We start from the raw sequence: 24,059 nt of genomic DNA on the forward strand, positions 1-24,059 counted from the left end.
TCTATTGCTAACCACCTAGACATCTACCAGTAAATGCCTATATTCCTTTTGCCTACACCTGGGCTATAGGGGGTAACTGTACAATTACCTTGTGTTGACTAAGGATTTGGAATTTACTGATATAATTTATTAATGTAAATTAAACATTTCTTCTCACTGCATTTCCTTTTCTGAATTCTGAAATGTCATTTCTAGTGCACAATAGCACTGACAGCTGGTGACATGATGATGCGGGTGGGTGGGTAAATAACCCAGAGTAACACTGTATACAGCCCTCAAAAAGAGTAACTGCAACGCCAGCTAAGTCTGTCCTTGAATGCAGAACATAGCATCTTGCCATATTTGCTTATTGCAATTTTGGCTAGATGCTTTTAAGTGGTGTCTTCTGGGAATACATGTAAAGGTGGACCACTTCTTTTAGAATGGAGGGGGGGAGGGGTGACCTGTCTCTTAGCCGCGTTAGCACTTCAACTGGAAATAAAGAAGCAAGAATTGCAAATAGCTATTTTGTTTGAATAATGGGCTTGCCAATTAGGCATCAAGTGCTTCCATCTGTGAAATTGTTGATCAGATGGGTTAGCTGGGACACTTCCAGATTAGGGCATTGTACATGGCACTTGAAAACTGTCACTTTGAAAGAGGTTTCAAGTGCTGCACTGCTTGATTCTGTAGAAACTCTTTCCTTTTTTTTTTTAAAAAAAGAACTCATTGATAAAACCTGTAGCACCTAAGAGACCTGCCACTGATCTAAAAATCCTTTTGTACATGCTGATCTAATGTATGGAGAAGTTGAACTCACAGGCACTGTTTCCTTTTGTGTGTTTTACAATGACAGATGAACGATCTGTTGAAAAATCTGAAGGCAAGCATTCTTCTAACTTGTCTTGAACCATAAATGCGTTAGGTCTTTCTTACACTTCAGGAACTTGCATCCTGGCATTGTGGTTACCAGGCATATATTGTTAAAAGTTTCTTTTTAATGTTCTATTGTTTGATTTTAAAAAAAAAATGGGTTTCAGGAGTGTTGTTAATTTCCTGTTAAGCTCTGCTGCTAGTGTAGCAGAAGAGTACGGCAGAAGTGATGTTAATAATCTGAATGGGTATGGACGTTTTCGGTCATCCATACCCATTCAGATATGGCTTGCAATCCTATGCTAATTCTAATTTAATTTAATGTGGCATATTCCTCAGTCAGTGGGACTGACTCTTGAGTCAATGTGTGCATGGTCAGGTTCTAAAGCATTAATGAAAAGCCCAGAGGAGAGGTGTGCAGAAGTATGTTGGCCCACCTCTTTCCTCAAGTAACCTCTTAAAAAAGCCAAGATATATGAGGAAGGACATAAAGAAAAACTTTAAGCAGTATCTGTTCTCATGCTGGGAACTCTGCATTCCTGAACTGGACTCGGGAAACCTTGGGATCAGGAGATTACTATTGTCTCCTTTTCTAACAGGCTATCATCAAGAACACTGGGTACCTTACCTCAATCATTGAATCAGTTCAGGATTCTGAAAAAATAAATGCCTGTAAGCAGCCTATTGTATTGATACCCCTTTAGTGGGAAAGGGCAGGAAATCAAGTTGTTTACATTTCCTAAACCCCAAAAATTTGCAGAGGATTTCAACCTTTTGGAAGATTGAGGAAGGCACGAAAGTGTGTTCTTGGCTCCTAACCTGCCTGCTTCTTGCTATGTTTTGAGCTAAGCCAGCAGATCCTATGCATGCAAAGCCTTCCTCACACAGAGGGAGGAAGGGGTGAATATGCATCTCCCCTTCAGCTTGAGACACAGCAGGATGTGGAATGAGTCCCTCCCACCCACTCCTATGGTAAAATGGCTTCTGTGTGTTCTCGGTGAAATAGCTGAGCTCAATGTCATGGTAGGTCGGGGGCAGCACTGGCTTTGTCCCCTGCAGTGGAAATCACAAAGCTTCCATAAATATTGAAAATATCCAAGCAAGGAAAGTATACAAGTATCGGGTTAAGACAAGGATTCAGATACACATGACCTCCAGTAGACTTTTGAAAGCACAGGCAGCATTTTTCATACATTTTGTTGAGTTCCCCGTATCAAGCTGTATGCATTCTCCCATTCGTAAAGTTTTACTTTTTTGCAGGTTTATATTAATTGTCCATTCTCATGGGATATTTTAACTAAGATTTTAAGCTTTATAACATCCAGTTTTGTAGAATGTACACATGAACAGCATTCCAGGATCTCTTGACTTAATCATATGTTTTTTAGAGTAACAGAGAATCTCATATATACGTGTATACGTAATTTTGACAAAATTGCTTCTAATGGACTGGAGAAGATTTTTTTTTTTTTAGAACATTCTAGTATTTCTAGAATAACACATTGATTCTATATACTCTTCTTTGTTTCCTTTTCCTGTAAATTTTAATAGTGCTTACTGAGCATATGTTTTCAGTCAGCTTCAGTGCTCCTTACGGTCTCCTTATAAATGTTTCAGAAAGTAAATTCCCTTCATATGACTGTCCACCAGTAATCTCTACAGATGGCATCTAAACATTTTTCTCATGAAAAAGCAAATGGACTTAAGTTCTTTCCTCTGAGCCAAATAGTGGGACTAGTCATTTTAAGTGTGTTGCATAGTGTGGAATGGCATTTTGATGCTTGAAAACTCTTGGAGAATTGCCCTTTTTAGATTTCTTTGGTACATTGTCTGCTGCTTATCACTGGGGTGTGTTGGCTTCCTCTAGTTCGCTAATGTATATATCCTTAGCTCTGAAGGACAACAAAAGTGGACATTTCTAGCAAGATGCTGTTCATCTCATTTCAGAAAACATTTTTGTAAAGCATTAATTGAAAAGAGTGTCTGAGCACATCTTACTGCTATGTTCTGTGTGTAGGTAATAATTACAGGATTTTTTTGGACAATACTATTTTTTTGTGGTAGGTAGAGGTTCTTTGTCCTTTAGCTCACCCTTCCACCAAGAAGTTAGTGTGATGTGCACTCCATCGTCTCCTTGCAACAATGCAGTCAAGAGAGTTTGGGCACCAAGATAGCAACTGGCCCAACCTCATCCACTAAGCCTCATGTCTGAGCAGGAATCTGAACTAAACCTAGTCTCACACACTGGCTGCATATGGTATTGCTTAGATGTGTGTACTGTACTTTGAACACCTCCTATTCCAATCCAGCATGGTCTTTAAGATCAACCATTGAAGCCCATCTGATGGTCCCTGTCCAGCACAGGGTCAGCAGTGCAAGGACCCATAGTAGGGCTTTATCAGTGGTGGCGCCAAAAGATTGGAATGTTCTTCCCACTGAGATGTGTTTCACCTCACCATTACACTCTTTTAGGAGGAATGTAAAGATATACCTTTTTGCCAGGCTTTTGGAGGTGAAGTGTAACTTGTTTGAGGGTAGTTTGGTATTGCACCCGTTGCTGTTTCATGATTTTCTCATTTTAGTTTATGCTGTGTCTACTTTGTATTGATGTTTTAATTGGCTTTAGAAATATGTAGAGGTGTGTTTTAATATGCTGCACGTTGCCCTGTGACCATATGGTGATGGTGGTATAGAAATATCTAAATACGTGAACACCCAAATTTTCCCTGCCTTGCAAATATAAAACATGAGCAGAGATAAAACCATAGGAGTGTACAGATGATTTTAACAACTATTGATGGGATTAAACACAAATTTTACCTTGGGATTTTAGCATTATTAATGCTTTAAAAACCCTTTAAACTTATTTATATTTTTTTAATGAATAAGTTCCATGAATAATAAAATATAAATTATACACAATATAGAGGGGTTGTTCTTTAGAGGCGAGTGGTTTAACACACACTCTCAATTGTCTGTAGGTGTAACAGCTGAAAATCTGCACTCCAAGAGTTAAGTCAGCATGAAAGAATTCATTTCCACTTTAATGACCTAGCCTTGCTGGGTTAGGACGATGGGGAACATGCTTCTGACTTGCACTCCTATTGCCAATTAACACCTCCTATAACAGGTTGTCTCAGCTAGTCATTGAAGCAGAGGCAGTAGAAATAGTTTACATGCATCTTGTTTTTCACACTAGTTGTTTAATACTCACAAAATTAAGTATTAAAAGGTTCCCTTTTTTACTTTGCTGGGTAAGAATAAACATGACAGTGTTGGATAGTTGTACATTTGCTTGTGTCTGTTTTGTTGTGTTTATTTTTAAGGGGTTTTAATTGTGAAAATAAAGGTTGGAGTTGGTTCCGATCTCACCCTCTCTCATATAAGAATTTAGTTTAGCTGCGGAGAGCTCATTTGTACTGATTTCAGCATCAATTGGATTTTTTATTATTCTCCCATTTTTAAAAATGTTTATGGGCTTTTAAAAAAAGAATTTTTAAAAGTACTCTGGAGTAAGACAATACTCAGAGTGAAGTATCAATTTTTTCTCTCCAGGTTGATGGTGTTCATTTTTGTAGCTTTGTCAGTTGTTTAATCTTGCATCTCTTGTATTTAAGAGAAGAAATGCATGATGCAAGTGAAGGGCAGTGTTCTAAAGTGACTCATGATTAATCAGCAGGTATTCTAATAACATAATAAAACTGGCTAAATAATTGATACCAGTTCACACTAAGAGAAAGGTGGAGTAATATACCTAAAAGTGTTAACAAATTTGCTAAAAGGCCTGAGTAGGTAACACTCTGAGGCGTTAGTTTTATGCTGTTATAATGGCAAATGCCTTTTTTTAACACTTAGTCAACAAGGGCTGCCCAAGGAAAAGTCACAGTTTTTATAACTGGATCATATCTGAATGCTCCTGAAGAAAAGTAGTGTCTCATGTTAACCCCATTTGATTGATTTGTGAGCTGATTATGTTATCTTTGCTCGTTTGGGCTTTTGGAGGCATTTTATGTTGCTAAATGTTGATAAAAGAAATGAATTTTAATAGTGTGAGTCTACCTTAAATCCTCCATTCTCTAATAAGCGAGGGCTTAAAAGAAATGATTGATACGGCTTACGACTGATATGATTGCCCTGCAGGCAGGTCAGTTCACTGACTAACACTTGGTAGACAGTTTAGTCAGGAAGAAGCATCTGTTTCTCCTCTTAAAAGTATAATCGGGATTGATTTTCCCCTTTTGCTTTGTATGCATTGGGTACAAAAGAACTTTAATGTTGGGTTTTTTTAAAAAAAATAAAGTTCTTTTTTTAATGGCTTATTTTAGTTAAAAGTAAAGGACCAAATTAAAGGCTTGCTTCAGTTTCAGTCCTTGGTGGTGGTGTTAGCACATTGAATCTCAGGGGAATTTGATGCATCTGGTATATCGGAGAAAAGTATATTTACTTTTTGTCACCTTTGTAGATTACTGGTTGGAATGGGAAATGACTGGCAGATGAGGGTTGATGTGTAATCTAACAATTCAGTGTTCAGGCTGCATGCACCTTCATTAACATTGCTGGAAGGTAAAAAGGGGGGCAGCATGAGTCCCCCTGACAGTTTGGGGTTTATAGATATCTTTTGTTAACATATTAACAAGCTTACAGATATGCACAGTAGCGTGCAAAGGAATTGGTTATGGTATGGATTTAAGAAGGTTCAGTGTTCCTTGCAACTTTCAGAGGGCATTCTGTAGACACCATTCTTCAGTATAAATTAAATAATCAGCTTCTATGTTTAGCTTCTTCCCCCTTTTTTGAAGGAAGTTTGCTGCGTTACTGCTTTTCTTCATGAGGCTGAACATTTTAAGACTAGCTGTCATTGGGAGAAGTTTTTCTTTAAATTCATCTGATTTTAAAATACTGGTTTAAATACTTGTCCAGATTTCTGGCATTTTGTATCAGAACAAAACCACAACCAACTATGTCTTTGCTATAGGTTTTCAGGCTACAGTGGTACCTTGGTTTGCATATGTCTTGGTTTGCATAAGTTTTGGAATTACAAACACGTCAAACCTGGAAGTGTGTCCTGGTTTGCAACCTTTTCTTGGACTACAACCCTTTTTTATTATTATGAACTAATTTTTTTTGGAGGCCCCACTAGCGCGCCTTGGGTTACAACCTGTTTTGGTTTACAAACAGACCTCCGGAACAGATTATGGTTGTAAACCAAGGTACCACTGTCTTTAGTACAGGCATGTCCAAAGTCTGTTTTGGGGGCCTAATCTGGCCCGCCACTTGGTTTAATCTGGCCCCTGTGGCAATTTATTTTCTGGGTTAAAATCATAAATAAACCTTGACAATTGCAATCCTAAAAAAAGGTCAACAACTGGTCGGTATTGGGCAGCCTTTTAAAGAAGTCTGCAGCAGCTACAGTGGTACCTTGGTTTAAGAACAGTTTAGTTTCTGAACAACCTGGATTAAGAATGCTACAAACCCGGAAGTAGGGGTTTTGGTTTGTGAACTTTGCCTTGGAAGCAGAACATGTTGAGTGTGTTCCATTTGTAAATTGAGCCCCCCCCCACTGCTATGGGAAAGCACGCCTTGGTTTAAGGACGCTTTGGTTTAAGAACAGACTTCCGGAACGGATTAAGTTCGTAAACCAAGGTACCACTGTACTAGCCTGCAGTGTCCTGTCAGAAGAGGACCAGAAACTTTGTCTCTTCTGCAGCCACCCACTGCACTTCCCTGCTCAGCAATTCCTTGCATCTCTGGCTATAAAGCTTGTCCTTAAATACAAGACTGCACTTGGGATTGCAATCATATAGTGGTACCTTGGGTTACAGACGCTTAGGGTTACAAACTCCACTAACCAGGAAGTGGTTGCTCCAGAACTTTGCCCCAGGATAAGAACAGAAATTGCATTCCAGCGGCAGCGGGAGGCCCCATTAGCGAAAGGTTAAGAACCGTTTCAGGTTAAGAGCATACCTCTGGAACGAATTAAGTTCTTAACCCGAGGTACCACTGTACAGTTGAATGTGTTTTGTTTTGTTTTTAAAGTAAATGTGAAAATGTATCCACATTGGCAACATTTAAGGGTAGCCACACTAAGCAAACTTAAGAAGTATAATTGATATATAATAGTTCTCTATCACTTAGAATATTTGAGAGTAGGGTGTATTGAGTCTGTATTTTGACTGAGTACATTGCACTTTTGCTATGTAAAGTACCTTAGGGATATTATCTTTAGCAGTTCTAACACAGTAGAGGCGGGGTAGTGTGTTCATGCATAGTGACAACTTGTGGCTAAATTAAGGGACGTTGTGAACACCACTGAGGGCAAAGCAGCAATGTGTGAAGGCCTAGAGTGTAGAAAGTGTCGTTCCACTTCAGGTAAAAATATGAAATACTTGAACAACTCACATTCTAGTATTAGCTGACTGCAGCAATAGTGTTGGGCATAAACAAGCATTATAGTTGAATTTTTTAAAAGTAGCACTCTTAACTGAGTTGCTATAAACGTTAATAGTAATATGTAGTATAAGTATCAATTGAGAGATTGATTAAATCAGAATATTTAGCAGATATTCTGAGCTTTTTCAAGAGGCTATAGAAATAGCTATTGCAGTTTTACCCCAGAAAGGTTTGGGATTATCTAATAGACATTGGTGGCTCAAAGTCATGGACAATGGTATGGGGTGATAGAGGTCTCTGTAGGCCAGGGGCGCACATCCTGCTGCCCTGCAGGTGTTTCTGGACTACAACTCCCATCAACAGTCCAACAACATCTGGAGGGCCGCAGGTTGTGCACCCCTGCTATAGGCCATTGGCAAGAAGTTACAATTCCCTTTCCTTGCTTCTGTGCTACTGCCCCCTAGATCTCATACTACAAATAGTTTCTGTCCTTGCGGAAAATGTTCTACCAAATCCTGTTATACTCCTTTGCCCCTTTTTCAGTTTCCAGACACATACATCTTTTGCTCAAGTTACTTAATCCAAATTATCTTCAGCATGTTGGTTTTCCACACTATTCCAGCTGATGATAACAGGTTGTATGTATCTAGTTAAGTCATCTGGTTAGTGCCATGACTTCTGCCTAGGGACTTGGCCTTCCTCTTTCTGTACCCCACCCCAATCTGTTGTGGAGCAGATTTGGAGGGGCACAAGGCCAGTTGTGACACAAAGACACAAAGACTTTGTTGGATGCAACCCAGTGGTGGTAAGCACTAGTCATAAATTAAAAGTTGCCAATCCTTGCCTTCAAGTTCCCAGTCTAATAGATATGATAACAAAAGGAACAAATTCTCTCAATCCCCCTTGGACTGCAGAGCTAAAGGGCAGTGTATGCTGGCCTCTGCTATAGGTTGGGGACCAAAGGTCTCTGGGAGGCTGCACTCCCATCCCATCAGCCAGAGGAGGAGGAGCTTTGCTTCCCAGGACACTGCTGGAAAGAATACTGAGCTCCAGGTGCTGTGGGGCTGCAGAAGCATGGGGGAAAGGTCCCATTCATTAGCCAAAGAGCCGCCAATTGCTGTTCAAGCAAGAACACCATCAAGGTCTGGCCAGAAATGGATAACAATGCTTTCTCACAGTTGCTGATTCATGCTGGCCTTAAAGAACTGGTGACCTCCTCTACCTTTTCACTCCATTCCCCTTTCCATGTGTGACTTTGTCTTTTTAGCTAATAAGGATTTTTTGCTGCACATTTTGGTTATGAAATTTATTATATCTTTCATTGTTACCTGATAATTTAAAGCCAGTCCGAAACAATATATACAGGAAATTAAAATACAGTGGTGCCTCGCAAGACGAAATTAATTCGTTCCGCAAGTTTTTTCGTCTTGCGAGTTTTTCGTCTTGCGAAGCACGGTTTCCCATAGGAATGCATTAAAAATCAATTAATGCGTTCCTATGGAAACCGCCTTCAGACCAGGTCCGGGACAGTCTGTCCCCCGATCTCTTCTGAAGGCTGGGGGGGGGGACAAGGGCTTTTCTTCCCACCCCCAGCATTTTAAAAAACCCCGGGACAGCATTTTAAAATGCTGGCGGGCGGCAGCGAAGGCTTCGCTGCCGCCCGCCAGCATTTAAAAATCGCCCCGGGACAGCGGAGGACTTCTCCGCTGTCCCGGGGCGATTTAAAAGCCCCCGGGAAGGCAGGCAGGGGGGACAGACTTTTGCCCCCCGCCAGCCTTCAGAAGAGGTCCTGGACCTCTTCTGAAGGCGGGCGGGGGGCGAAAGTCTTTGCTCCCCTCCGCCTGCCTTCAAAAGCCGTCCGCTCTTAAAAGCCCCCGGGAAGGCAGGCAGGGGGGACAAAGACCTTTGTCCAGGACCTCTTCTGAAGGCTGGCGGGGGGCAAAAGTCTTTGCTTCCCCGTGCCTGCCTTCCCGGGAGAGCGGACAGCTTTTGAAGGCAGGCGGAGGGGAGCAAAGACTTTCCGCTCTCCCGGGAAGGCAGGCACGGGGGGGAGCAAAGACTTTTGCCCCCCGCCCACCTTCAGAAGAGGTCCTGGACCTCTTCTGAAGGCGGTCGGGGGGCGAAAGTCTTTGCTCCCCCCCGCCTGCCTTCAAAAGCCGTCCAGGTCAGCGGAGAAACACGCTGCTTTTCTCCGCTCTCCCGGGAAGGCAGGCAGGGGGGAGCAAAGACTTTCACTCCCCGCCCGCCTTCAGAAGAGGTCCTGGACCTCTTCTGAAGGCCGGCGGGGGAGCAAAAGTCTTTGCTCCCCCCGCCTGCCTTCAAAAGCTGTCCAGGATAGCGGGAAGCGCTTCCCTGCTATCCCGGACTGCTTTTAAAATGCTGGCGGTGGGGAGCAAAGCCTTTCGGCCCCCGCCGGCCTTCCTGGACCTCTTCTGAAGGCCGGAGGGGGGGGGAAAGGCTTTGCTCCCCACCGCCAGCATTTAAAAGAGGTCCCCGGAGATTTCCCTATGGGCTTTCTTCTTGCGAAGCAAGCCCATAGGGAAATTCGTCTTGCGAAGTGCCTCAAAAAACGGAAAAGCCTTTCGTCTTGCGGGTTTTTCGTCTTGCGAGGCATTCGTCTTGCGGGGCACCACTGTAAAATAAAATTGCATAAATCTCTGTTACCTTATAGGGGAAACGAAAAGCAAGTGAACCATTAACCTATAGACATTTTAGTAACGCAAAAAGAGAGAGAGTGAAAAACCACGACCTTTTTGATACACACCCTATGAAATAAATTTTCTCCATTTTTTCTCCCTACTTATTCCTTAAATAATAAGTCAGTTTTGCCATTGACTGCATATGTGGAAAACCTTTTCATAGCCATTTGGTTGCAGATGGAATGGATGGCTGCCTTCACGTTGGCATATATATAATCATAGTGGCAGTTTATCATATATGATATTAATTCTTTGTTGCAGTCTTACTGGACCCTTCACATAGTTTAGCAAGAACAAAAGTGGTTGGCAAGGAACTTTGTACCCAAAGATTTTGATTATTTGAATACTTACCTTTTCCCAAACTTTTTTTTGCCAGTTCCCACTTCCACCACACATGATAAAAAAGTCTCCCAATTATATTCCACATTTCAGACATTTCAGTGAATAGTTTGTATTGATTTTTTAAAATTCTGACAGGTGTTGTATGCCACCTATGGTACCCATCCATTTCCCCCGCAATTTTCTCTTACCTTCATATTCAGTGGAAATTTATGTCCAGCTTGTAAGCTTGACAGCCGCCCTCGATTGATGTGAGCTGCTATGGAAGAAAATACTGTCTGAAGTGGGATTGAAATGTAGCAAATAAGTAGGAATGGGAAGGGAGAGGAAAGCAAGCATTGGAGCAGCTTCTCATTCACTGCTGGATGGGTGGGACCAAGTTGCCAGGATGCTATTCCTGGGAGGCAGGGGTTGCAGTCTTCTAGTGGCTGTTGGTTCCCTGGTCAGTGGTGGAGTTCAGGATATGCCTCCCCTAAGTCTCTGCAGTCCCAAAGAATTCTGATGATTATTTTCATAGTGCCTTTCAGGAAGCATCTATTAATGCAGAGTTGCGCAGCCCATTGACATCAGCTCAGAGTTACTGTTGTAAGTTGCAGCTCATACCGTGATGTTATTTGCAGGGACTTCGGGCTGGTCCTTGTCCATTAAGGCCCCACTTCATTGGAATTCCCTTCCCAAAGAAGTAAATACTCATTTTTGCTGTCATTGGAAGGCATGTAAAAAGCCTTTTCCTGTTTACACCAACTTCTCCCCCTGCCCCACCAAAAAATTCCCCATTAATGTACAGTACTGCTACACTTTTTGTTTTATTTCCTCTTTTTATGGATTTTTTGCTGCTTCAAATATAATTAAAAGAAGCGAGACAGCACTATAAAATAAAAATATAACTGATTTTCTTCATCATCCTTGATAATCAATATGTACAAGCTATTCTCTGTGGAGTTTATTCTAGGCTTACCAGTCACGTTTAGAAAAAGATTTGGTACCACTGTCATCATTCACAGGAAACACCTTGCTTCCCAGGAAGGGCATTTTTTCCCCTCTCAGATGCTAGTTGGCATTCTCCACTTGAGCAATACACAGCACTGGCCTCGGCCATCATTCACACCTTGGACAATTGTGCTAATTTTTTATTAGCTACTCATGAAGCAAAGAGCACAGTATTTTGTTCACAGCTTTTCCACCTAGGGATTGGAGGTCCATTTTTCTCTCACTGCACCAGTGGATCTGCAAAGTGCTCCCATAGCCTTTTTCTTCAGGTCCTCTTTAGCTGAAAACTGACAAAGCAAAGGGAAAGCAAAGGAAATTGTGTTTGTGTTGGTGCCAGTTAATCATGCTAGCCCAGCAGCATTTATATTCACACCACTGTAAGAAAGATGCAGCTAATTGGTGAATTGGAGATATATATATATATATATATCTGAGGAGACTTCCTGCAAGATTTAATTCACTAATAGAACTTCATTGGAGTCCAAGCCTGTATCATTGATAAGATTTTCACTAAGCACACTATTTTTTATTTTTAAATGCTGAGTAGATAGATGATCAAAGAAACACAATTGCCTTTCCTTAGACTAAATCACTAGTTTATATAGGGAAGTGCTCTTTATCAACTTTGGCCAGGATCCAGAAACGTGTGTGTGTGTGTGTGTGTGTGTGTGTACATGCTAATCCAGTAAGAATACTTAGCATTTGTATGATGCTTTAAAGCAGCCTTCAACCTTGGGTCCCCAAATGTTTGTGGACTGCAACTCCCATCATCCCTGGCGATTGTCTAAGCTGTCTTGGGGAGGTTGTACTCCCAACAGCATATGGGAACCAAAGTTTCCAAAGGCTACTTTAACGTGTTGAGAACATTTCACAATATTGTGCTGTATTCCATTCAACAACCCCGTAAGATTGGTCAGTTTTATCCTCATAGCTCAGATGCTGGGCTGAGACCAAGAGAGTGGCATGCCAAGGGCTACATACTGAGTTTGCGACAGTGGCAAGGTGGGAAGTATAGACTTCTGATTCATAGCTCGATGCATTAACAACAAAGGAGGGTGGTTTGTTAGGTTTTCTTCCTCCATCTTGTAGCCTGTGGCCCTTCAGGTGCTTCCCCTGCTATTCAGCTGAATCTTTTAGGGAGACCAGTTGGAGACTGATGGGCAGAAGAGGGAGATGGAAGATACTATAGAATCGGGCTCTAGATTCCTTTTGTCTTGTACGTCAAATGCTGTAATGGATAGAACAGAATGTGTGCATGCGTTGCCTTTCTAGAATCGAACCTTTTATACCTTTTGGTGATGTGTTTCTTCTTTACCTAGGGACCTCCTACTGACGCTCCTGCAGTTGACACTGCTGAACAGGTTTACATCTCTTCCCTTGCGCTTTTGAAGGTAAGTATTTGTGTTTTGTTGGATGATATTTCACAAAGCCCTGCATATATCTGTCTCCACTATGAACAAGTGAGACACTTCTGTAATCCTTGAATGTCAACAAAATAATAATAATAATAATGATGATGATGATGATGATGATGTTGTTGTTGTTGTTTTCTATTCTTGGGCAATATTTATTTATTTATTATTATTATTTAGTCAATCTATATCCTGCCTGCCCTTCATCTGAACATCGTAGCATAAGTTGTAATGTTACTATTTTTTAACATTTTCATACCTTGACTTCTCAAATCCAAACAAGGTGTCTTACTGTCCCATTGTCTTTTGAATTCAAACTATTGAATTTCTGTCTGTTATTGTGGCATGTGCCCTTGGGGAAGGGGGTATTTTAAGTGGTTTGCATAGCATGGAGATGTTTCAGCGGTTTCAAGAAAATAAGACCTTATAATTAAATAAAGCCAATTATAGTACTAAAGGAGTGGATATGAATATGTAATAACTTCATACCTTTGGTGTTACATGGATATTTCAAGTGCATTTTATTACATTACAGAGCAGGGGCTGGGGAATAAGAGTCAAATGTATCCCTTGAATAGACTTTCAGTAGAATTTGTTCTTCTTTCCAGATGCTGAAGCATGGTCGAGCTGGTGTTCCCATGGAAGTTATGGGGCTGATGCTTGGAGAATTTGTTGATGACTATACTGTCAGAGTGATTGATGTGTTTGCTATGCCACAGTCAGGAACGGTAAGTGCCCTTCAGTGAGTGAATGTGTTATGTCCAGTTGTACCCCAAGATCCTTTCCTTACCTACATGTATGATGGTTGTGAAAAGAATACTGATGGTTGTAGTATGTCTATCTGGGCTGCAAGAAATATAGTGGTCTGTAAGGACTGGACAATGTCAGTTATTAGCTTTACATACCTGGGTTCCTCAGTGGTATAGTGCTCACAGTTTCATAGCTCGATCTGTTCAATTGCAGAAAGTATCAAGCTTTATTGTTTACAGCACAGAAAGTGGGATTTAAAATATATTGTGCTTTAATCATAGTAGTACTTCTGAACCTATTTATCAGATTCATTTTGAGTGTGGCTCAGCTTATGTTTCAGATATTTCTATTACATTTAGGGGTTGCTCTGTAACTTGGTACTAATGGAACTTGAGTCTGTAGCTCATAGTTGTTCGAAGGCACAGACTACTGTGTGCTGGTTTACAAGTTACAAGGATGTGCTCCCAAATTCTATGGGATGCTGCTCCCATCTTACCTGTATATATGGCTTGTGAATTTATAAGCTACCCTTGAGCATTAAGGTTTCCAGGATTTTCAAGAAATAATAATAAACTATATAAACTTGGAGATAGTAGAATCACAAAAGCAGCAGGAAAAAGCCAAATGAGAAACCACATAAGAAGAGGCATCAACATAAAATCATGTTGTCAATATTTTTAAATTCCTGGAATTTTAAAAAAAGATTTTAACACAGAAATTACAACACCATTAGTATCTTGTGAGCTTCTCTGGGAAGAGCATACCAAACATAACTTCTCCAGTCATTTTTATGGGGCCACAGTTCACATGGGGGGCTCTCATGATAACTACAAGGTTCAGGAAGGTTCATATGGTAGAAGGTGGCCAGGTTCATAGCCATTTAGGGCTTTATAGGTTATGAATCGTGTCCAGAAACAGTGTGGCTGTTTTTAAGTACTACCCAAAACAACCCTAATTGGTAACCTGGTAGATGTGTTTTGTACTAAAATATGTTTCTGATAAGTCTTCAAAGGCAGTACATTGCACTAGTAGAATGTTAGCAAGGCATGGATAACTATGGCTAAACAATCTATTCAGGATTGCATCTGCTGCCACCAGCATCTCCAGTGCCTTACCTGTATCCAGTGAAAAGGAGACCTATAGCTGGGTGGCAGATGCTCAGAAGTACAAGGGATCCTACTGAGCAGTAGTCTCCCATCCAAGGAATTGTCCATCCAGGGAGGAGTGGAACTGCTGAAGTACACTGCTCCAATTCCCAAATCATTCAGCATATCTAGTACAATTCCATGCTTAATGTTACTGAAAGCTGCTACTGTTGAGATGTTCAAGTAACCAAGGCAGTTTCTGTGCCTTAAATCAGCTGTCATGGATCTGGATAATTTTCACCTAAGAGTCACTGAAGTTCTACAAGAACCACCCATTCAAACACTTTGCCCAGGAATCGGATATTGGTGAGCAGCCACTAGTTATAGTTCTTGGTATCTGAGGACGTTTTCTGTTGTGGCTGCCTCTCAAGTACTGTGTCTCCTTCAAGGTGGCCAGGACTACTACTTATTGCGAAGACGTATGATTATGAGAGAGCATAATCGAGCAACCAGGTGGTCAACCACACGCCCCCACCAAACAACTTCTTGTGGCCCAAAGGTGGAACCAACTAAAACGTGTCCCACAGAATCAATAGAACAATTTGTACACCTCTGTTGTCCAAGTCAAAGTGGATGTGAGCAGCTATGTCCTCTTAAGTGCTTCGCTAATAAGTCACCATGGGCTACTGAGGGTTCCCTCAGATTGCCCTTATTTCATAAATCATTTGGGGAAAGTTCCATTGAATGAAACTGCAAGATGGTGAAGAATCATAGTGTTGGAAGGGACCCCAAGAGTCATCTGGCCAACCCCCTGCAGTGATGGAATCTTCTTGCCCAATGGACTTGGACCCACAACCCTGAAATTGAGAGTCTCATGCTCTACCAACTGAGCTATTTTTTCCTACTGATGTATGCACTACTGGCTGATGGAGGATGTTTTGTCACCAGCAGTAAATCTGAAACCAAGCAGCAGACATGAATACTCAGGAGGACAAAGAAAATGAGTATTGACTTCTGAATATTGACAGTGGGCTTGCCCAGAAGCCTTTTGTAAACAGAGACTACAAAATGAACACTAAGAGATGTACAAATTGTTCTTGGGTTTAATAAAAATATGCAAATAGTTAACGTTTTATACATTTGAACAACTAAATCATCACATTAAAATTAGGTTTGCTAGCAAGTACAATGCAGAAGCTGTTCATTTTGGATATAGGAGGACTAAAGTTAAATTTCTGCTTGTATATGAAGTTCACAGGGTGGCCTTGTACAAATTGTTCATAGTTTACATTCAGTTCACAGGGATGTTATGAGGTTGACACTGCTCTGAGCTCCTAGAGAAGAACGGGGAGATTAGCTATGATATGTCCTATAAAATTCTTAGAATTCTTCAAAGGTGACTTCTAAAATACCATGTAACCTTTATATACAGGAGCAGATTGTTACTATCCTAAACCATTTGTGTGTGTGCAAGAAAAGTCTTTTCATAAATATCTGTAAACTAGATTATTTTTATGCTGTTAATCTTTCTCCAAATCCAGGGGGTCAGCGTAGAGGCGGTTGATCCTGTGTTTCAAGCCAAAATGTTGGATATGCTAAAGCAGACTGGAAGGTAAAGAATTTCTCGATTTGTTTTAAAAAAAGGAATAAATCATGCATGTCCTCGTTTCCTCTTGGCTCATTTACTAGTACTGCAGCAGAAGCAATTGGTTTAGTCTTGTACAACTAATACAACATGTTACGAAAGCCTAATCATGGGCTTGCTATCTTGTGAGAATACACACAGTAAGATTGCACCCAACTCTGCTTTTGGTTGGAACTATTGCATACATTGAATTAATATTCAGCTGACAGCTTCCACTCATACAAAATACACTGTTACCACCCCAACTCTGATTTTTCAGCTATGGTGGTCTGTACACCACAGTAAAGGTTACCTGATAAAAAGGCATCCAAATATTTAAACAAATTTTGTTACTTCACTTGGGGTCTCTCAACAGTTGTCATCTGCTTGCTCAAATTCTTATACTGCAGCAGAAACTTCAAAATTACTGTTAACAAAAGATTCAACAGCTGAGCAGAACAGTGCAAATTGCTTTTTGACTGAGTTCCTAGTTCTACTGCTGGTTTAATTGATATTTAATCTTTTCCCACCGCTTTTTCCTGTCGTCCATGTCTGAAATGGACATTCTGCTGTGAAAAGCCAACTTTTGGTGGCAGTGAGTTCGCAAAGGTATTTGCTGAAGTGCTGAAAGGGTAAAAACTGCATTGGGAGATGTGGTAGGAGGGTGAAAAAGTGAGAGCCTGATGCTACCAATGCTAATATACAATCCCTTAATTGATTGCACTTCTTTGTCACATTTTAACGTTTTCACCACAATCTAGTGAGCAGTGATTTAAATGTTTCTAATGGTACCTTTTCACATCTCAGGGTTTCATTTCCTACTGAAAACATCCATATTTTATTGCAGCTTTTCATATTTTGTGATGATAATCTCCAAATGCCTTCTTTGTTACAGACCTGAAATGGTTGTTGGCTGGTATCACAGTCACCCTGGCTTTGGCTGCTGGTTGTCTGGTGTAGATATCAATACTCAGCAGAGTTTTGAAGCCCTGTCCGAAAGAGCTGTAGCTGTAGTGGTGGATCCCATTCAAAGTGTGAAAGGAAAGGTATGTAATAGTTTCTGCTGCATACAGAAGTATGGATGCGACAATGTTAATAATATCTCATTAATGAGAATCCAGAATGCCTCTATGGGATTTTAAGTTTAAAATCCCATAGAGGCATTCTGGATTCGCATTAATGAGATATTATTAACATTGTCACATCCATACTTCTGTAGATGGAAATAGCTCAACTTGGTCCTGTAATTGCTGTCTCTTTTTTTCTTTCCCTCTTTGCTCTTGAAGAACGCTTCTGTGCTTACTTACGTCGTTTATGAATCGCTTCCCATAAAAGATTTGACAATAAAGACATACATAAATACAATTTCAATCCAACACAGATGAAAAACTGGGATAAAAAATATCCACTTAAAAGCATTTTGGAATAGAAGTTTTCAGAAGGGAAGGTAGAGACAATGCGTTTCTGATATGTAAGGAGAGGGCATTCTAAAGGGTAGGTAAAGGTAAAGGGACCCCTGACCATTAGGTCCAGTCGTGACCAACTCTGGGGTTGCGGCGTTCATCTCGCTCTGTAGGCTGAGGGAGACGGCATTTGTCTGCAGACAGCTTCCGGGTCATGTGGCCAGCATGACTAAGCCGCTTTTGGCGAACTAGAGCAGCACATGGAAATGCCGTTTACCTTCCCACCGGAGTGGTACCTATTTATCTACTTGCACTTTGACATGCTTTCAAACTGCTAGGTTGGCAGGAGCAGGGACCAAAACAACGGGAGTTCACCCCGTCACGGGGATTCGAGCCGCCTACCTTCTGACCAGCAAGTCCTAGGCTCTGGTACCATCACACTGAATTGTCCAATTCCTACATTGTGCAGAGCAGACCTTCTGATAAGATGGCATCTGAAGGAGGCCCTTTCCTGCAGAGTACAGTGATCAGTTTGGTATATAAGGGGTGAGGCAATCTTCTAGGTATCCTATCTTGAGCTGAATAAGGCTTTCAGCACCAGTGCCAGCACCTTGAACCTATCCCGGTAGCTAATTGACAGCCAGCGCAAGCTTTTTAGCAGCTGCGGAACATGGTGGTTAGATTCTGAACCCAGTGAGCAGTCGAGTTGCTGCATTTTGTTGATAGGTAACATCTCTTTTTTAAAAACGACACCCTAAGGCTATAATCTTAAATTAGAAATTTATATGAAATATATGAAGTGAAATCAGAAAGCGGGTCCCATTGAAACTGCACAGTTTTTCTGAGTAAATGTGTTTAGAGTCAGATTAGCAGCTTGCCTGTGATGTAAGCATTTGCGGTTTGCTATTATAGCTCGGACTTTATTTAAGGGTTTTTCTGAGTAACAATTGCTTACGTACATTTGTAAGCAGCCTTGCTCTTTTAAATTGAGGCAGAGCTTAATTTTAAAAAAGAAATAAATGAGTTCAAAGCCTGGCGACATAAATAATCTGCCCTATTAGATTGAGCTGGATTCGATCTTTCATGGATAGAAATAACACTCTTGCTTTATAGAGCAGGAACACAACACTTTGTGTGTTCCAAACGTTTCGGAATAAAAACTTTCCCCAAAGACTTTGCAGCCATTCACGTTTTAGGGTAAGTTTGCAGATGAATGATTATGTGAAATCATTATGAAAAGAGATTAACTTGCAAAGCATATTGGGTTATAGTTTGTCCTTTGTTGAAATCTCTTTTGTTCTTGTTTGGTTCTTTCTTTTTTTATTTCTTTCTAGCCCCATATGCCATTTTCCTATTTCCTGCCTCATGACAGCAGGGAGCAGCTCTATTATCACCTTCACAGAGCTGTCTGCAAATGTGAGAGGCAATTCGATTTTGCTCAGCCACAGGGAGAGTGGATTAGAAAAACTTCAGAACATACAGAAATTGGCTAGTTGGTTACTGCTTTAAAATACTGCTGAGGTGTTTTGTTTGAGCATGCTTTTCTATTGTATTGCAGAATAGTCATTAAATTAATAGTATGTATGGCATTTATACAGTTTTATAAATATTTTAAGTATTTAAGTCTTGTGTTAATGGTTTGGGGATGGTAATGCAGGTGAGCAGCTAATATTGCTGCTGTAGTTGTGATGAGATGTCAACTTGCATGCGTATTATAACAACATAATAATTGTTGTTTGTTGTTAACTTTCATTTTGAAAAGCCAAGAATGTTGGTACAAGTGTGTTGATTTAACAAAACAAAAAGGAATTAAAAAAAAAAATAAGACTCAAGCAAGTATCTGAAATGCAGGATATTGTTCAGGCATATCTAGAGCTGAAATACTTTCAGAGATTCTGAGAAGGAGCACTTTGTGCATTGTTTTTGGTGCTAGTCTTCAGTTTGCCTTCAAGATCTCTCATTTGATACAAAGTATTGTACCATTGTTTTGCATTGTTTCAGAATATCTCTAGCTTCCGTTATTATTTTTGCCCATTTAGTATCGCTTTCTGTAGTAAGCATTGATAACATGTATAAAAAGTTACTTAGTCTGGTTCACCACATGTTTAATCGGCAACTTTGGAATGAATAGAAGAGGAAGTAGAGTTTCTTAATTCTAATAAATACCTACATAGCCCTTGGACATGATAGGTCTGTTAATGAAACTTTCCAGTTCTGAAGCTTTCCTGGCTGCTGCTAGGCATTATGAAGCCTCTAAACTGTATCCACAGCCATTTCCTTTCTTCCGCTAAATATTTCACTTGTATCTATCTCTGCTTAGACCTGTAAGCCGCATCTCATCTTGCATTTGTTGTGGGATGGGATTGAGATATAGGGGCCTGCAATGAATCAAGCACAGAGCATGATGTTGGAATAAGCTCTTGTACTCCTCCATACCACTTACTGGAAATTTTGGGAGGGTAGAATGGTGTTGCCTGACAGGGCTTCCTCAACCCTTCAAGAGGCCTGGATTCTTTGGAAGATGGGGGAATTGATTCACAGGTATTCTCACTGCCAAATCTCATAGGGAATTGCCTTAATATATTGCAGCAATTAGGAGAGAGGACTATCTCAAGTCTTCCTAGTTGCTAAGGCATGCATGAAAAAAAGAAAGTGGGATTAGTGCTCTACTCTTCCCGCACTCTGCTCCCCTTATTTTGATGAGCTAAACTTGTAACTGATCAAACGTGTGTCCAGATAAATGACCTGCTGTGCACTAGTAGATCATTTAAAAATAGGAAGAACCAGATCTGGCCATGAAATGAGACTTGTTAAAACCTCCAACATAACAGGCCAAAATCAGTTAGGGAAAATTAACTTAGTTGATTTCACCACATAAAATGGTTATCTGAGGTGGAATTAATATGTTTGTGAAGGGGCCATAGCTCGGTGGTAGAACATCTGCTTTGCATGTAGAAGGTGCCAGATTCAATCCCTGACATCTCCAGGTGGGGCTGGGAAAGATTCTATCTGAAACCTTGGAGAGCCACTGCTGGTCAAGGTAGACAGTGCTGAGTGACCTGGACCAGTGGCCTGACTCTGTTTAAGGCAGCTACTTCTTATCTGCTTATCCACTCTGATGTAAGGAAGAGATTGATGGAGATGAAGCTTCATTTTATCTCTCTGTAGAAACTATTGTATTCATCCCAGGCCATAGCGAATCCACCTCCTAAGCAGTAGCTAATAGATGTAATTTGTTGGAAGCAAGCAATCTGCCAAAGAATAACTGCACCTACCTATGATGTAACACGGTGACAAAATGACACAATGAGTGTAAAACCCCATACGGGGGTGCTTGCCACAAGTTCAGGTGCCCCATTAACCTCAGTCTGCCATATCATTTTCTGTATGTTCTCTTTTCCACCCCAGCAGCTACTCTCACTTTAGAATCTGTGGTTCCTTTGTTCTTGGTTTGTTGTGAATTATTATAAAGAGAGAAAATTGGATACATTTGAAAGTGCTTGTGCATGGCGAGGTATAGTAAGTAAAATTGCAACATTCCTTTTGCAAATTGATGCTGGCTCCCCTCCCCTTGTTTTTCGTAGGGTACTTTGGAGAGGTGAGCACCATGAGGCCAGTTTCCCCCCCTGAGCATCTTATTTGCTTAAACCTCACATATATTTTTCCACACAATATGAGGCATCACATCTTTACTGTTCTTTTATTTTAATGTTGGTTTCTTCCTGCAGTTTTTATCTTCAGCTTGCTTTGTTCATTTGTGAGACTTTTTTATTTAAAAAAAGATACTGTATTAGGTGTCCTATTTCATCAAAGAACCCAAAGCGATCAATTTTTAAATCATTTTTTTAATGTGCACATTAAACAACAACAACAAAAACTGAAACCCCAATGAAATATTGAGATTGAACATCCCCACTCTTCCTTTCAATCACCAAACGTACACTAGTAGTAAAAACCCCAGCTTGAGCATGTTAGCTCACTGATAGAAAGTGCAGTGCTTTCATTCAGGACCGGTGGCACATGGTCTCATCAGGCTGCCCCACTTACCCAACCTAGCAGGTGCATTCTGCGCTAGCTGCTGTCTCCAGACCATCCACAAGTGCATTACAGTAGTCCAAGCAGAAGGTCACCAGAATGTGGACAGTTGAGTCCAGACTATTCTAGTCCAGGAACTGCTGTAGCTGGCGAACCAGCCTAAGCTAGGCATAAGCACTCCTAGCCCCAGAAGCCGCTTGAGACTCAAGTGATAGATTAGAATTTAGGAGTACTCCTAGGCTTTGGATATGTTTTTTTCAGGGGGAGTGAAACCCCACCCCAGAAGAGATCATCCACCTAATTCCCCGGCACAGGAACCTCCCACCCACACTGACCCTGCCTTACTAGGATTCAGCTTTAGGTTTACTCACCCCCATCCAGCTTTCAGACACCGGTCCAACACTTGCATAGCCATTCCTGATTCAGATGCAGTGGAGAGAGAGAGAGCTGTATGCCATCATCATTACTGAATAGCAAGAGAAGGAATAGACCCTCGCAAAAGACCACAGCTCAGAAGCCACAGAGCCAAGCAACAGTCTGCCAGTACTACTTTCTAATAAGGGCCCTACGAATAGGAGCAGAACCATCCTAATACAGCATCTCCAGTACCCCCCCAAGTAATACTAGAAGGTCAGTGGTGTCAAAAGCTGCTGAGAAGTCAAGGAGAATTAACAGTTGCCCTGCCCTGCCTCTCTCTATAGAGATGAGTCAGGTCAACCAAGGCTGCTTTGGTTATAAAACTTGGCCTGAAACATGCAGTGGCATTGTGATCACCTGGATGGTAGATTTCTGCCTCACACAGGGACTTGTAACTGCCCAAGTCATCCTTGCAGGTTCCCTTGGCCAGAGTGTGTGCTTACAAGTGACCATGTAAATAGTGGTTATCTGTTGTGCTCAGAGTGCAACCACCTGTATGCAAAGGGGTTGGATCACTTGTAGACAGCAAATAATAATAATAATAATAATAATAATAATAATAATAATAATAATAATAATAATAATACCCCGCCCAACTGGCTGGGTTTCCCCACCCACTGGGCAGCTCCCAACAGAATATTAAACAGAATAAAACATCAAACATTAAAAACTTCCCTAAACAGGGCTGCCTTCAGATGTCTTCTAAAAGTCAGATAGTTGTTTATTTACTTGACATCTGATGGGAGAGCGTTCCACAGGGTGGACGCCGCCACCGAGAAGGCCCTCTGCCTGGTTCCCTGTAACTTTGCTTCTCGCAGTGAGGGAACCACCAGAAGGCCCTCGGGGATGGACCTCAGTGTCTGGGCTGAACGATGGGGGTGGGAGGCGCTCCTTAGGTATACTGGACGGAGGCCGTTTACGATTTACAATTACAATATCTTTATTGTCATTGTCCCTTGCGGAACAAAGGGTTTTAAGGTCAGCACCAACACTTTGAATTGTGGTTAAAAGCATACTGGGAGCCGATGTAGGTCTTTCAGGACCAGTGTTATATGGTCTCGGTGGCCACTCCCCGTCACCAGTCTAGCTGCTGCATTCTGCATTGGTTGCAGTTTCCGGGTCACCTTCAAAGGTAGCCCCACGTAGAGTGCATTGCAGTAGTCCAAGCGAGAGATAACTAGAGCATGCACCACTCTGGCAAGACAGTCTGCGGGCAGGTAGGGTCTCAGCCTGCGTACCAGATGGAGCTGGTAGACAGCTGCCCTGGACACAGAAGGGATTGATCCACTTGTAGATAGCTTCAACCTTCACTCCGAAACACCTCACCATCTATTACTCAGTGAACCTTTCTATCCACAACTGGCTCATCCCATTCATAACCCAAATGCAATCCAGACTCACCCTGGTCTACCTTTACCTTCTATTGTTAAGGGGGTCTTTATCACATGGCAGGGGTCCAGACTCCCCTGTAACACCCCCAAGTGCCTCCCCTTCAGAATTACCCCACTAGACTGGCCCATTCCTTCCTTTATTTGTCCCAACCCAGATAGCAGTTGCTGGGAACTAGGATCAGGTGGTTCCCCCCCGACAGACTTTTCTTTTTATTTCAAGCAGTCCAGGCAGCAATGGCTGCTTTGGGGGAGCAGAGATGGGTGTCGCTTGCAGCTGCCTCTCATTTGATCCCCACATGCTCCCTGCTGTCCCCTCCTCCTGCATCTTCAGAAAGTTGGCCCCATATACATGATGCTGATACTGCACTTTGGGCCTTGATCCACTTAGCTATAGAGGTAATTGTACAAGACATAGAGAGGGGTAAGGGAAAGACTTAATAGGTTGGCAACATACAGAGAAACATTCTTGCGCTGTCGTAGGAAATGACACCTCCTTTTTTTCATCCAAGTGCCGACTCATGGGCGAACCATGATTGAAAGCTGAATATGGGTGAGCCCTCCGAATCAAAATCCTGAGCTGAAGAACTAACAATGGCTGGCAAATCTTGTACTCTGTGGGAGGTTTGGACTCCCACCATAAATAGTTCCCTCCTCCGGTTGGTTGTCATGGAG

At 41.5% G+C, this 24,059-nt stretch overlaps 1 protein-coding gene across 6 annotated transcripts in view; it reads left to right on the forward strand.

Moving 5' to 3' along the window:
* The window catches only part of PSMD14 (proteasome 26S subunit, non-ATPase 14), a 59,561-nt gene that overhangs the window by 11,883 nt on the left and 23,619 nt on the right, over positions 1–24,059 (forward strand). For all 6 annotated transcript variants that reach the window (XM_083714124.1, XM_083714123.1, XM_083714122.1 and 3 more), the window contains 4 exons: positions 12,590–12,661; positions 13,291–13,410; positions 16,059–16,129; positions 17,037–17,187. In XM_083714124.1, the coding sequence (XP_083570250.1) occupies positions 12,590–12,661; positions 13,291–13,410; positions 16,059–16,129; positions 17,037–17,187 (414 nt within the window). The remainder of the gene's footprint in view (positions 1–12,589; positions 12,662–13,290; positions 13,411–16,058; positions 16,130–17,036; positions 17,188–24,059) is intronic.

The sequence above is a fragment of the Podarcis gaigeae genome (genome assembly GCF_964106915.1).
Source record: "Podarcis gaigeae genome assembly, chromosome: 1".
In the NCBI taxonomy this organism is placed as follows: Eukaryota; Metazoa; Chordata; class Lepidosauria; order Squamata; family Lacertidae; genus Podarcis; species Podarcis gaigeae.